Below are 15,694 nucleotides of genomic sequence, written 5' to 3'. Positions count from 1 at the left end.
AGATAATAATAGAGTGGATATGACGGATAGAAACATATTCAATACAGCATGCAATCAATTATAACAAGTGCTGTTCCACAAGGGTAACATATGAAGCCCTGTGGTGATGTGTTTCATGATGCACATGGACTAGTGTGTGGTACTGCTAATGAGCCACATTTAACATAATCATTGATTATTGTATGGGTAAATGAATCTTCATGAGATTGACTCAGCTTGCGTAAGTGTTTTTTGTTTGTTTTTTTGTTTTTACTAAGTCACCGTATTTGTTACCAAGTATTTTGCAGTCAAATGTAAAACAGAACTGGGGGAAAATACCAGGCGGAATTTCAATTTCAAAATAAAAACCACATATTATTTGTGTAGTAGTATCATTTATAATTGTTGTTTTGGTGTGTGCATGTGTGTGTGTTTGTGTGTGTGTGTGTGTGTGTGTGTGTGTGTGTGCGTGCTTGTGTGTGTGTGTGTGTGGGTGTGTGTGTGTGTGTGTGTGTGTGTGTTTGTGTGTGTGTGTGAGTGTTATTGGAGTACATTACAATTAACAAGTCGCGTAAGGCGAAAATACAATATTTAGTCAAGTAGCTGTCGAACTCACTGAATGAAAGTGAACGCAATGCCATTTTTCAGCAAGACCGTATACTCGTAGCATCGTCAGTCCACCGCTCATGGCAAAGGCAGTGAAATTGACAAGAAGAGCGGGGTAGTAGTTGCGCTAAGAAGGATAGCACGCTTTTCTGTACCTCTCTTTGTTTTAACTTTCTGGGCGTGTTTTTAATCCAAACAATCACATCTATATGTTTTTGGAATCAGGAACCGACAAGGAACAAGATGAAAGTGTTTTTAAATTGATTTGGACAATTTAATTTTGATAATAATTTTTATATATTTAATTTTCAGAGCTTGTTTTTAATCCGAATATAACATATTTATATGTTTTTGGAATCAGCAAATAATGGAGAATAAGATAAACGTAAATTTGGATCGTTTTATAAATTTTTATTTGTTTTTACAATTTTCAGATTTTTAATGACCAAAGTCATTAATTAATTTTTAAGCCATCAAGCTGAAATGCAATACCGAACCCCGGGCTTCGTCGAAGATTACTTGACCAAAATTTCAACCAATTTGGTTGAAAAATGAGGGCGTGACAGTGCCGCCTCAACTTTCACGAAAAGCCGGATATGACGTCATCAAAGACATTTATCCAAAAAATGAAAAAAACGTTCGGGGATTTCATACCCAGGAACTCTCATGTCAAATTTCATAAAGATCGGTCCAGTAGTTTAGTCTGAATCGCTCTACACACACACACACACACACAGACAGACAGACGCACATACACCACGACCCTCGTTTCGATTCCCCCTCGATGTTAAAATATTTAGTCAAAACTTGACTAAATATAAAAATGAAACGTTTAAATGCTTTGGTGGCTGTGTGCCTTAATTAGTCATTGGGTTGATCTGCTGCTGCACATGCAGTAGGGATTGTACCCTGTCTCACATAAACGTCAAAATTCTACAACTATCCCTCTTGTTTCGGTTATTATTTTATCCTGTTAGAAAGGAATGTGAGGACTCAAGAATATAACAAAAGCCCAGATTTAGCAAGATTACTGGTGCTAAAGAAAATGTGACAAATCCGTCTTACATAGAAACACCCGTACCACCCCTTTTGCAGCCTACCGGATGCGGCGGCCAAAATATCCCACTGTTTCATTACAAAGTGAAAAACAAAACAAAATAACACGAATACAGGTCAGAGAAGCTGAACCAATGTTAGTGTACACTTAACCGGAGGTGTAACCTAAGCGTAGGTATGTCGTTGGGATATACAAAAGAATCTCGGTCAGTGTCTTTATTTGACGTTCTAACGGGTAGGCCTAATATGTCAGCAAGACTGAAGCAAAAACACCAAGAAAACCGCTTGTTTAACAGCTAGAAGATACGACTCACCGCCCGGAACTACCTTTTCTGAAGCACTTCTACAAGTCTTTATTTTCTTCAAAATAAGTCACAACCTCCCCCTAAGCCAGACTATACAGATGATTCGTTGCAAGTATATAGAGAGCTTGAGTTAGAGATCAGCTCAGGTTATGTCCGGTTTTCAAACTTGGCAACTTCACAGAAATCTTCAAATGAGATAGGCGCAGAGAGAGAATGTCAATGCATGAAACCGGATAACTGCGCTATAAGGAGTGTTGAGTAGAGAAGTGCAACTGTTTTTGTTGTTCCAAACAGAGTTGTACCCGAGGCGTAAAACAGGGATTCTTGGTAAGCAAAAAAACCCATTAAAGTTAAGTACAATTGCATTAGCAAGTACCTGGAAATACACTGAGTAGACTGACTACCGTGGGCTACAGCGGTACAAAACATCAGTGACGACGTTGAAGTTGTTCACACGTGTGTTTGTTTTCCTACCTGAGACTGCTGCAGGTAAAACCGGGAATAGCCTTCACGAGATCAAGATAATTGAAGGTAAAATGACTCTGACAATACTCTCTCTATCGCTCTGTGTCTCTGTCTCTATCTATACCGAGAGGCATAAATTCCGCAAACGGAACTTTAAAAAATCACAAAAAATCAACTCAGTGGTGAATGTTTTCAATGTTTGAATATTTTATTTATTGGCCATTTTAGTGTTTATAAACCTTCGCTTAATTGATTTTGAATAGAACATCATGAAATGACAATTTTTCAAGCGCAATGATTTCGGAAAACGTTCAGTGTTCATCACGTTCAATGCTTTGGCCAGCTTTAAGCATCCCAATCGCTTGCTGTCTCTCTCCTTCATCAAGTCGTGGCATGATTGCGATATCTGATACAGCCAAACAGCCAGTTGCATTTTACAGGGCCATACACTATCTTTTTTACGTTATTGTCTCCCGTTCAGCCCATTGTCTTTATTAGCACAGTGAGCTGTGGCTGGATCAGCAATACTGCAAAGCGCACGCTGACAGCGTGAAACATTTGCTCCAACACTCAAGATGTCAACTACAAATTACAGGTTCAATCTGATTTTCGTTTGAGAGCAAAATCGTTCAATGCACTATTTGCAGAATTTATGCCTTTCAGTATATATGTCTGCCCTATGTGTGTGTCTCACTGTTACTGTCTCTGTTTATCTGTCTGTCTCTCTCTGTCTCTGTCTCTCTCTCTGTCTCTCTCTCTCTCTCTATCTCTCTCTCTCTCAGTCTCTCTCTCTCTCTCGCTCTCTCTCTCTCTCTCTCTCTCTCTCTCTCTCTCTCTCTCTCTCTCTCTCTCTCTCTCTCTCTCTCTCTCTCTCTCTCTCTCTCTCTCTCTCTCTCTCTCTCTCTCTCTCTGGCGGGGAAGTAGCTCAGTTGGTAGCGGGCTGGCTTTGTAGCCAGTTGGTCGCTGTGAGCGTGAGTTCGAACCCCACGTTCGGCGAGATATGTATTTCTCGGAGTAAACTTTGTGCAGACTCTCTTCGGTGTCCGAACATCCCCGTGTGCACACATGCGCACGAAAAAGATCCCGAGTTCACAGCGAAAGTCTCAGGGCTTGGAAAACACGAAGACACGCATGCATCATCTCTCGTCTCTGATTACCATGATCGTATTTCGATACTTTGACGAGACAAACCCAATGCTGGTGTGTCGAAGAAGACAGCCACAGCGGGCTTGTTCGAGTCAAAGTATTACACCATATCTTTAGCATATTACCAATACATGTCCCAATATAGGCCAACTGGTCTAAGAGGACGTTAAACCCTAATAGTCAGTCAGTCAGTCAGTCTCTCTCTCTCTCTCTCTCTCTCTCTCTCTCTCTCTCTCTCTCTCTCTCTCTCTCTCTCTCTCTCTCTCTCTCTCTCTGCTACAATTCCAATCCATGATAGCTTTCAGTTTCTTAGTATTTTACCACGTTTTCTATCTTCTTCTTCTTCTGCGTTCGTGGGCTGAAACTCCCACGTACACTCGTGTTTTTTGCACGAGTGGAATGTTACGTGCATGACTGTTTTTTTACCCCGCCATTTAGGCAGCCATACGCCGTTTTCGGAGGAAGCATGCTGGGTATTTTCGTGTTTCTATAACCCACCGAACTCTGACATGGATTACAGGATCTTTTTCGTGCGCACTTGGTCTTGTGCTTGCGTGTACACACGGGGGTGTTCGGACACCGAGGAGAGTCTGCACACAAAGTTGACTCTGAGGAATAAATCTCTCGCCGAACGTGGGGACGAACTCACGCTGACAGCGGACAACTGGATATAAATCCAGCGCGCCACTGACTGAGCTACGTTTTCTATAATAAGAATGTAATTGGGCAGTGTGAATGTTAGAATATGTCACACCAACGCGCCTGCTTACTCTCAGATTCTGATTAGAAAGACAAGGGCTACGCATTGTTGATAACATGGATATATTATTAGGGCGGTCCATTTTGTTTTAAACGTGAGTGTTTGTTTGTTTGTTTGTTTGTTTGCTTGTTTGTTTGTTTGTTTGTATGTTTGTATGTTTGTGTGTTAGTTTGTTGTTGTTGTTGTTGTTGTTGTTGTTGTTGTTGTTGTTGTTGTTGTTGTTGCTGTTGTTGTTGTTGTTGTTGTTGTTGTTGTTGTTGTTTGTTGGTGTTTTTGTTGTTGTTGATGTTGCTTGGTTTGTTTGTTTGTTCGCATCTTCGTCGATCTGTTTGCTTTCCCCCAAAATGCACATAGATAATTAAGGTATCATGACATTTGTTTTAGATTGAGGTTGAAAGAATAGGCTGTGCTTAACACTTCCATCCATATTGATCTTTAAAACAATAGTCACGCAATCAATCTCTCTATCTGTGTGTTTGGTTGACTTTATTGTATTATTGGGATTACATTTTAAGTTATTCGTCTTTCTTAAATGTGACGCTATTAGTAGTTGGCACTGTTACCACGTCTTTTTAGTCAAGTGTAACAACTGCAACACAATATCAAGCATAACTTGAAATTCCTGTATGGAGCACATATAATGGTTTCGTGTTTTTATATTTAGTCAAGTTTTGACTAAATATTTTAACATCGAGGGGGAATCGAAACGAGGGTCGTGGTGTATGTGCGTGCGTGTGTGCGTGCGTGCGTGTGTGTGTGTGTGTGTGTGTGTAGAGCGATTCAGACTAAACTACTGGACCGATCTTTATGAAATTTGACATGAGAGTTCCTGGGTATGAAATCCCCGAACGTTTTCTTCATTTTTTTGATAAATGTCTTTGATGACGTCATATCCGGCTTTTCGTGAAAGTTGAGGCGGCACTGTCACGCCCTCATTTTTCAACCAAATTGGTTCAAATTTTGGTCAAGTAATCTTCGACGAAGCCCGGGGTTCGGTATTGCATTTCAGCTTGGTGGCTTAAAAATTAATTAATGACTTTGGTCATTAAAAACCGGAAAATTGTAAAAAAAAATAAAAATTTATAAAACGATCCAAATTTACGTTTATCTTATTTTCCATCATTTGCTGATTCCAAAAACATATAAATATGTTATATTCGGATTAAAAACAAGCTCTGAAAATTAAATATATAAAAATTATTATCAAAATTAAATTGTCCAAATCAATTTAAAAACACTTTCATCTTATTCCTTGTCGGTTCCTGATTCCAAAAACATATAGATATGATATGTTTGGATTAAAAACACGCTCAGAAAGTTAAAACAAAGAGAGGTACAGAAAAGCGTGCTATCCTTCTTAGCGCAACTACTACCCCGCTCTTCTTGTCAATTTCACTGCCTTTGCCATGAGCGGTGGCCTGACGATGCTACGAGTAAAATGGCATTGCGTTCAGTTTCATTCTGTGAGTTCGACAGCTACTTGACTAAATATTGTATTTTCGCCTTACGCGACTTGTTAGTTAGTGTTTTTGTTAGTGTTTATTTATTATTTTTTTATTTTTTTTATTTTAATTTTTTTATTTTTTTTTATTTTTTTTTGGGGGGGTACTTGTATCACAATTGATGTACGCAAGACACTTCAGTTACACATGTAATGCTTCAAATAATGTGTTTTCTTCGTGCCTTGAGTAGTCACCGGGTGGAATTGCTATCACAGCATGTATGTTGCCCTGACTCATGTGAACATAACACTTCTGTAACGTCTCCTCTTGTGTCTCCTATTTCTTAAATCGGTCAGAAAGGAATATGAGGGCTGAAGTTTGTAATCATAGACAACATAATTATATCACGATTACTGAGCTGTTGTGAATGTAGTTGTGACGAGTCATGTCTTACCTAGAAACAGCAGTGCCGCCCCTTTAAAAGCCCACCGGATGCTGTGGCCTGGCCAAAGTACGTCACTTTCACAAGAAAGGGAAGAAAAGAGAAGACTTGAATTAGGTTCAGCTTTCGCTGAACCAATATCATGTTACATTTAACCGGAAGAGTGACCTTAGAGTATGTACCTCATTGAGATAAGCAACATAAGTCGGCCAATTCCTTTGTTTGAATAACAAGAAACTGCTTCTCCAAGTGATTTTGCATTAAGGTATGGTCAACAAACAAAGTAACCCAATTTGTTTCTCCAAATCCCAATACGTCTTTTGCAGACTTGTTTATGTTTAGGTAAATTACTCTTTCCACATCCGTCGGACAGGGCTCGCGATTTTCGGCCCAAAACACTCTAAGTATTTGTGTGTAATTTAGAATAAATCTAATAAAAAAAAAATAACAATACACAAAATTACTCACCTACTGACCCTACTTATTTTGGCCTCGTTATCAGAAACAAACATTATCTTTTCTTTAAACTAATAATATATGATGATTTCTCTTCGTTTAATGGGGAAATATGTGATTTATTTTGTTTTGCCATCTATGTATTCGATATCAGGCTTACTTTGCAAACGGATGTAAATCATAATTGGTCATGCCACTTTCCAAGCATAACTTCAACTGTCACCAACAAAACCACATACAGTATTATGATTCATGATTTGAATTAACAATTGTCGGGGGGGGGGGAGCATTGCCCATTGTATAACGATTGGTGAACACAAGGCACTGCAATGTAACTTTTAACTGTTTTGGTTGCCATGTGCCTTCATTAATCACCAGGTGGATTTGTTGTCACAGTGACAACTTTACCCTGTCTCATGTGAACGTAAAACATTCTACAGCCTTTCCTCTTGCTTCTGATATTCCTTCCACCGGTTAAAAAGGAATCTGAGGGCTAAAGAATATAACTAGAGCCAAGATCTAGCACGAATACTGATGCAATGTAAAACGTATTGGGGCAAGTCAGTCTTACATATAAAACAACCAGTACGCTTTTATGTAAGTTCTGTTTTATTGTCAGACTTTTTATGTGTAACTATGTGTCTATTACTTATCTTACATATTTTTCATCTTTTTAAAAACATTTGTTCTAGATTATCTTATATAACTTTAAGTGGTCGTTGTCTATTGTTTTGTTTTAATGCTTGTATGTTATGCATTACGAGGACACTTTTTATATGTAAAATGTTGAATTTTAATGTCTAATGTAAAGCGCCATGAGACTGCCATTTAGCGGTAAACAGCGCTATAAACGAATGTTGTTTACATTTAGTCAAGTTTTGACTAAATATTTTAACATAGAGGGGGAATAATAATAATAATAATAATAATAATAACGGGCATTTATAAAGCGCCTTATCAAAAGTTCAAAGCGCGGGACAACAATACATGTATACAAAAATCATACAATCACTGTCAGATTCAAACAACACATCATGCACATCTCACATCCCCAGACTCTATACTAAGGAACTATCCGTAGTGTTGTTGGAACAAGTGAGTTTTCAAATTGGACTTAAAAGATGAAATGGATGGAGAGTGACGTAATTGAAAGGGGAGTGAATTCCATAACTGAGGTCCATAATACGAATCGAGACGAGGGTCGTGGTGTATGTGTGGGTGTCTGTCTGTCAGTGCGTGTGTGTCTGTAGAGCGATTCAGACCAAACTACTGGACCGATCTTTATGAAATTTGACAGGAGAGTTCCTGGGAATGATATCCCCGGACGTTTTTTTCATTTTTTCGATAAATACTTTTGATGACGTCATATCCGGCTTTTTGTAAAAATTGAGGCGGCACTGTCACACCCTCATTTTTCAATCAAATTGATTGAAATTTGTGTAAAGCAATCTTCGACAAAGGCCGGACTTCGGCATTGCATGTCAGCTTGGTGGCTTAAAAATTAAAAAATGACTTTGGTCATTACAAATCTGAAAATTGTAATATTTGTGTGTGTGTGTGTATATAATACGATCCAAATTTACGTTAATCTTATTCTACATCATTTCCTGATTCAAAAAACATATAAATATGTTATATTTGGATTAAAAACAAGCTCTGAAAATTAAAAATATAAATATTATGATCAAAATTAGATTTCCGAAATCGCTTTAAAAACAAATTCATCTTATTCCTTGTTGGTTCCTGATTCCAAAAACATATAGATATGATATGTTTGGATTAAAAACACGCTCAGAAAGTTCAAACGAAGAGAGGTACAGAAAAGCGTGCTATGCAGCACAGCGAAACCACTACTGCGCTAAACAGGCTCGTCACTTTCACTCCGTTTTGCACAAGCGGCGGACTACGGTCATTGTGAAAAAATGCAGTGCGTTCAGTTTCATTCTGTGAGTTCCACAGCTTGACTAAATGTAGTAATTTCGCCTTACGCGACTTGTTTATTAGGCCAAAAAAAATAATAGGTGTGGTTACGGTAACATAGCCACAAAAAAATAGGGTAGGAAGGTAGGCAATCACTTTTTTTTTTTTTACTTTTTTTTCTAATGTGTACAAATTAAACCTACTTGACAGGGAAATAAGTGTGCGACTCGGGCGCTTTCGCTTTCATTGCGTTTTCTGCACTCGTTTTCTTGTTTTTTGGTGTGTTTTTTTGACAAATGTAATAAAAAGTTATAGGGTCGGCCCCTAAAAATAGGGTAGGTCGGGTTACCGTAACCACACCTATTGTTTTTTTAGGCCTTACATTTAGTCAAGTTTTGACTAAATGTTTTAACGTAGAGGGGGGAATCGAGACGAGGGTGTGGTGTATGTGTCTGTGTGTGTGTGTAGAGCGATTCAGAGAAAACTACTGGACCGATCTTCATGAAACTTAACATGAGAGATCCTGAGTATGGTATCTCCAGATAAATTTTTCATTTTTTTGATAAATGTCTTTGATGACGTCATATCCGGATTTTCGTGAAAGTTGAGGCGGCACTGTCACGCTCTCATTTTTCAACCAAATTGGTTGAAATTATAGTCAAGTAATCTTCGACGAAGCCCGGACTTTGGTATTGCATTTCAGCTTGAAGGCTTTACAATTAATTTATGAGTTTGCTCATTAAAGTTGTCATTAGAATCGATTTTTCGCAAACAGATTTAAAAATGATTGCATCGTATTTTTCATCACATTCTGAATCTAAAAATATATACATATGTCATGTTTACTCTTAAAATGTGATCACAATTAACGAAAATAGATTAATTAATCTTACGATTACAATTTAAGAAATCGATCCAAAAATGATTTCATCTTATTCTTTATTATTTCCTGATTTCAAAAACATATAGATATGATAGGTTGTACTCAAAACAAGCTCAGCTAGTTAACAAGAATACAGAAAAGCGCGCTTTCCTGCTTAGCACAATACGCTACCGCGCTAATCTGGCGTGTCAATATCACTACGTTTTCCACGTGGGAGGTGAGCGATTTCCTTCACGCGGGGATTGACGAAGCTGTACTGTCTTGGTGAAAAAATACAGTGCGTTCTGTTTCATCCCGTGAGTTCGACAGCTTGACTAAATGTAGTAATTTCGCCTTACGCGACTTGTCATTATCATTATGATTATAGTATTAATTCCCCTTTAACAGCCTATACCGGATACAGCGGACATACCAACATATGTCACTCTCTCGTTAGTTGGCTTCTTAGAAAGTAAAGAAAAGAGATGGCATAAATAAGGTTCAGAGAAGCTGAACCAATCCTATTGTACACTTAAACCGGAACTATACAAACAAACGCAGGCACGGCATTGTGATTTGCAACGTTAACTCGGTAAATGTCGTTATTTGATTTAACGTATGCTTGACTATGTTAGGATAAAGAAAGACCTATATTGTTCGTTTTTGTTTTATGATTCGTGGACAGACTGGACACACGTATGATATATGTTTAGGGACACTGACCGAGTTAGTGATTACTTTTGGGTGAAAAGGAAGGAACGCAAAGAAGAGAAAACACTAGTCAATGTTTGTTTGTTTGTTTGTTTGTTTGTTTGTTTGTTTGTTTGTTTGTTTGCTTAACGCCAGTCCACAACAAAGGGTGATATCAGGGCGGTGCTGCTTTGACATTTAACGTGCGCCACACACAAGACAGAAGTCGCAGCACAGGCTTCATGTCTCACCCAGTCACATTATTCTGACACTGGACCAACCAGTCCTAGCACTAACCCAATAATGCCAGACGCCAGGCGGAGCAGCCACTAGCTATAGATTGCCAATTTTAAAGTCTTAGGTATGATCCGGCCGTGGTTCGAACCCACGACCTCCCGCTCACTGGGCGGACGCCTTACCACTAGGCCAACCGTGTTGTGGTACTAGTCAATGTAATAAGCACTGTCGAAATAAACACCAAGTAGACAGGTTTGGGAACATTTATAATAATAATATTACTAATAATAATTGTCAGTAAGTACTGGTGTCACATGACTGATGTGAACCAGTTGATTGGCTAATGGCGATGCGCTAAAACTGTTAGCACACTCTTGGAGTGCGCTAACTTTTCCACAGAGTGTATTATTCCGCCCTTTGCCTAAGCGAGAGTGTACTCTCATCCTCAGAATTAATTAATGACATGTAGCTTATATTCTCCACAATACCAATGATTATGACCATACATGTGCTGCTTCTTAATTAAAGCAGAAGTGGTTTTTGTTCTGACAGATTGCATGTGCCTGTGCCACAGTTGCCACTGATCTAAAAATAGAACCCGCTGTGTCTAATTTTTCAGTTTCGACTTGCGAAGATTCCTCTCATAATTATGCCATGTTAGTGGCATGTAGCTTATTATCCACATTACCAAATGATGAGTTAGTATACAATTCCCAGCAGCTAACAGAAAACACAAGTGTTATTCCGATTTCGTAGCAGCTAGATCAGCACGTAGCAGACTACACTGAAATACGACTGCATCTGTTCAGTAAATGAATGTTTTCCGAATTATTACTTCAAGGCAAGAACAATCGGAATCGAAAACGTGTAGGGTTTAGAACGTTCTTACCATAATATATTATATAAGACTTATTACCAGCCTGCCTCATGCGTGCAGACTCAGTGCAACGTGATGAGCAATTTTTGTTTTTGAAATGAGACTCAGTGCAGTGGTTCGATTGCTCACGACATAAATCCCGCTCAGCAAATTAACATGTTGGGCAAATGTGAACGATAAAACGATGATGATATAGTACGTGTAGGGTTCAGAGCATTCTTACCGTTCATATTTAGTACCACACTCCCCGATGAGTGAAGATACCACACGAGAAACATGCAACATTTACTTTTGAAAATGTGCTTACCGTCGCCTTGGCAAGGGGCAACACTTTGTACAGTCAATCTGTCGAAGCTCGATGAAGGTTTCGAATCGCAAATAACTAAGAGCACAGTCCTTTCTCCGAGTTTAAATGAGGTCTCTATGAAAGATCATCACTTTTTAGCTTAACGCTACACTGGAATTTACCAACAGAAATTAAAACAAGAGTTTGCGTGTGACGAAAGCACGACACACTTGAGACAGCCCACACAAAAGTAGATCTGACACAAAAACCTGACCACACAGTTACGCCTATCCAAATGCGCGTTGCAAAATGTGCGTTTTGAATCTTCTTTTTTTCTCTGGCGGTACTGACAATATCGTTATTGAAACAATCCCAGTGCACTAAGGGATTTATAGAGCAAATCTCGAAAATAATTATTGAACTCAGCGCTATGCGCTTCGTTCAATAATGAATTTTCTCGATTTCCTCTATAAATCCCTTAGTGCACTGGGATGTCTCAATAACTTAAATAATAATAATAATGATAATAATAATAAGGGTATGTATAGGGCGCAAATACTAAAATAGTTCTAAGCGCCTTACAATCTGAAATATAATCATCTTAATAACAGAAAGCAGTTTCAGAATAAGTACATTTCACACCGACCTTAATTGTTATGTATCTACTCAAGCACATTTTACGTATTGTAAAATACGTTTATTGCCAGTTTATTATTTTAGAAACCTATGTTTGTCAGTCAATCACTCCTTAAACTAAAGATGTTTGATTTTCAGATTACCGTTAACCAATTAACACACCGGTAAACCATGGGTGTCAACCAGGCGAAGATTAGCAACGAGACAGGCAACACTCTTCACATCGTCACGTTCAGCAACACTAACAAAGCCTACTGGTTTTTCCGAGACTTTCGTCAACCACCCGACAACTGTGAAGAAATAGAGGTGAACGGGTTGGCAGGGGGTGGAGCAGTGAAAGTGGGAGTCATTTACAACATGAGGGCAGGACGCTTCATCTTCGACCTCTTCAGGGTTCACCACAAGCAAACACTAACGATTAGTGTAAGTACTGTTGGATTGGCATGTCTTTAATATTTGACAGTTGCAGATAATGAAGCTGTTGAGACAAGAATTATGTGTGTTACTGCTGCGTGCATGTGTACTTGCTTCCAGTCAAAGAAAATAAATACACACACAATCGAAAACAAAACACACACAAAACAAACACAACAAAATCATTCAGAAAATGTACTGAAGACATAATTAAATCGTATTTATATGTTTTATGTGATGAAGGTTGGCGGAGGGTGTATGTGTAAATAAGTAAACAGGAACAGTCCAATCGTGGCGAAAAGCTATGTTTATAACTTATATTTCTTTCTTTCAATATTTCGTCACGCAAGAACGGGAAACATTAACGCGTTCCTCAGTGAGCGTTCGTCGTAGATCTTTGACAGAAAAAAATGGAACTCTAAACCATCACATACTATTCATACAGACACACGGTTATTAAAATAACTAACTGGTTATTAAAATGTCTCAACATATTTAGTGTTGATATTGATTGGACTTTGCATGGCCTTAATGATTGAGGTACATGTGCACACTGAATAACAGATACAGCTGTAACCTTTTTTTCGGGGTGAGGGTGGTTGGACGGGGGGGGGGGGGGGGGGGGGGGAGGGGCTAACAAGAGGGAAGGGAGTGTACCAACTCACAAATGAAAACACCATAAACTCATAATTATAGTGCTTTGTATTTATCTGCCCGCTTTTTTTCTGGAAATTGTGACGATCCAATTATATCATGTAACCTAGGTTAACCCGTTGTGGTACATGGTCTACTAATTTGAACTGGCTTGTGATTGATAACCTGTTGGCGGATTTAAAATGGCTTCTACAAAACGAAAGAGTATTGTTTGTCACCTATCTTTAGATGTATTATTTATGTTCCAGGAAGTGACAGAGGGAGGTGGCGTGAAGCTTTACAGCAAGAATGACGGGGTGGAGCTTGTCAGGCGAGGGATGTCAATCAGGGTGACAGATGATCACGCCAAAATTGCTGAGAAAGCAGTTTCTATCGCCGGAATAATGCCTGTCATTAGCGTTCCAGTAGCTGCCGCAACAATTGCGCTCAGTAATGACTCTTAGATCTTTCTGTCGCAGACATCTACGTAATGACTATTATACCTTTCTGTCGCAGCAATCTATGTAATGACTCTTAAACCTTTCTGTCGCAGCAATCTACGTAATGACTCTTAGATTTTTCTGTCGCAGAAATAATGACTCTTAGACCTTTTTTGTCGCAGCAATCTACGTACTCACTATTAGATTGTTATTTTACAGAAAACTACGTAATGACTCTTGTATCTTTCTGTCGCAACAATCAGTGTCGCAGACATCATCGTACGTAATGACACTTTCACCTTTCAGTCGAAGCAATCAATTTACGTAATGAATAATAAACCTTACAATGAGAATCCGCTTTAGTGTAGTTATTTATTTATTTATTTGCTGTTGCTTTTCGGGTCCAGCGGACCATAATAGGCCAAATCAGGACCCCCTTTAGTGTAGTGTGCTACATACTTCCACATCATACGAATTAAAGAGGCAAGCTTTTCACCTGTCACATACTTCAACACGAGGCGACTCCTCCACAGACAGCCAACAAATAGCTGTTTGCGCTGATGATAACCATGAAGGATATGTACATGTTTGGGGGAGAATGGATACACGATAAAATGATATAGACGTAAAAAAAGGGTTCGGAGAAACTTTTTTCAATGTTACACGTCTTTCGAGATCATCTTGTTGACAACAAATATAACAATGGTTGGTAGATTTAGCCTATTGTTGGAAATACATTTTAACCAAATTCTACTTTTTTGTTGCACGGTAAGAATTGAATGATATGTTTGTAGTAATCTGTATTGAGCATCGTAATAAAAAACACAATTGAAAGATCAATAAATACAAAACCCTTTTGTATTGTTATCGGTCGACTGTACGTTTCCTGAATAAATCCAAAAACAAGGAGACGGCCAACGTTCCAAAATTCAGAATAAAAAAAACAAGAAAGGTAGGTTGTTCTAAAGAAAGAAAGGTCTCCTCTCTCTGCCATGTTCTATTTACATATAACACATTCTTTCGACGATGACGTCATTCCCTTTCTACGTCATTTATTTCATCATACAATCATTCATTTGCTCGGCTTTCTGACGATTGGGCAAAAACTGATTCTATCAAGATAAGTTGTGTGTAAATATGTGTTTGTCTGTTCACTTAAAAGACCGTCGGGTCGAAATATCTGTGAATGTATTGTTTTGTCAATAACAAACGTTCCAACAATCTTTCTTGTTACATTTAGTCAAGTTTTGACTAAATGTTTTAACACAGAGGGGGAATCGAGACTAGGGTCGTAGTGTATATATGTGTGTGTGCGTGTGTGTGTGTGTGTGTGTGTGTGTGTGTTTGTGTGTGTCTGTGTGTGTCTGTGTTTGTGTGTGTGTGTGTGTGCGTGTGTGTGTGTGTGTTTGTGTGTGTGTGAGTGTGTGTAGAGCGATTCAGAGTAAACTAATGGACCGATCTTTATGACATTTTACATGAGAGTTCCTGGGTATGATATCCCCAGAAGTGTTTTTCATTGTTTTGATAAATGTCTTTGATGACGTCATATCTGGCTTTTTGTAAAAGTTGAGGCAGCACTGTCACACCCTCAATTTTCAATCAAATTGATTGAAATTTTGGCAAGGCAATCTTCGACAAAGGCCGGACTTTGGTATTGCATTTCAGCTTGGAGGCTTCAAAATTAATTAATGACTTTGGTCATTAAAAATCTGAAAATTGTAATTAAAATTACTTTTTTTTTATAAAATGATTCAAAATTACGTTCATCTTATTCTTCATCATTTTCTGATTAAAAAACAACCATATAAATATGTTATATCTGGATTAAAAACAAGCTCTGAAAATTAAAAATATAAACATTATAATTAAAATAAATTGTCCGAAATCGATTTAAAAACAATTTCATCTTATTTATTGTCAGTTCCTGATTCCGGAAACATATAGATATAATATGTTTGGATTAAAAACACGCTCAGAAAGTTAAAACGAAGACAGGTACAGACAAGTGTGCTATGCAGCACAGCGAAACCACTACCGCACTA

The 15,694-nt window shown here is 38.3% G+C and overlaps 2 protein-coding genes across 3 annotated transcripts in view; one reads left to right on the top strand and one right to left on the bottom strand.

The window, feature by feature from the left end:
- LOC138974012 (uncharacterized) overlaps positions 1-15,694 on the bottom strand; it is a 502,416-nt gene that overhangs the window by 446,075 nt on the left and 40,647 nt on the right. The window lies entirely within an intron of this gene.
- Positions 2,217-14,405, top strand: LOC138973989 (uncharacterized). Its single transcript, XM_070346678.1, has 3 exons — positions 2,217-2,477; positions 12,304-12,588; positions 13,482-14,405. Exons 2-3 carry the CDS (start codon positions 12,337-12,339, stop codon positions 13,674-13,676), a joined length of 447 nt encoding a protein of 148 aa, XP_070202779.1. The 5' UTR covers positions 2,217-2,477; positions 12,304-12,336; the 3' UTR covers positions 13,677-14,405.

Source organism: Littorina saxatilis, linkage group LG8, assembly GCF_037325665.1.
Source record: "Littorina saxatilis isolate snail1 linkage group LG8, US_GU_Lsax_2.0, whole genome shotgun sequence".
NCBI classification, from domain to species: domain Eukaryota; kingdom Metazoa; phylum Mollusca; class Gastropoda; order Littorinimorpha; family Littorinidae; genus Littorina; species Littorina saxatilis.
Note: the sequence above shows the minus strand (reverse complement) of the source record. Positions and strands in the feature narration are given on the sequence as shown.

Bases quoted from the DNA above. Each gene is read 5' to 3' on its own strand.
- LOC138973989 (XM_070346678.1), top strand. From the start codon at position 12,337: ATGGGTGTCAACCAGGCGAAGATTAGCAACGAGACAGGCAACACTCTT. The intron at 12,589-13,481 runs GTAAGTACTGTT...TTTATGTTCCAG, and splicing joins AGCAAACACTAACGATTAGT to GAAGTGACAGAGGGAGGTGG.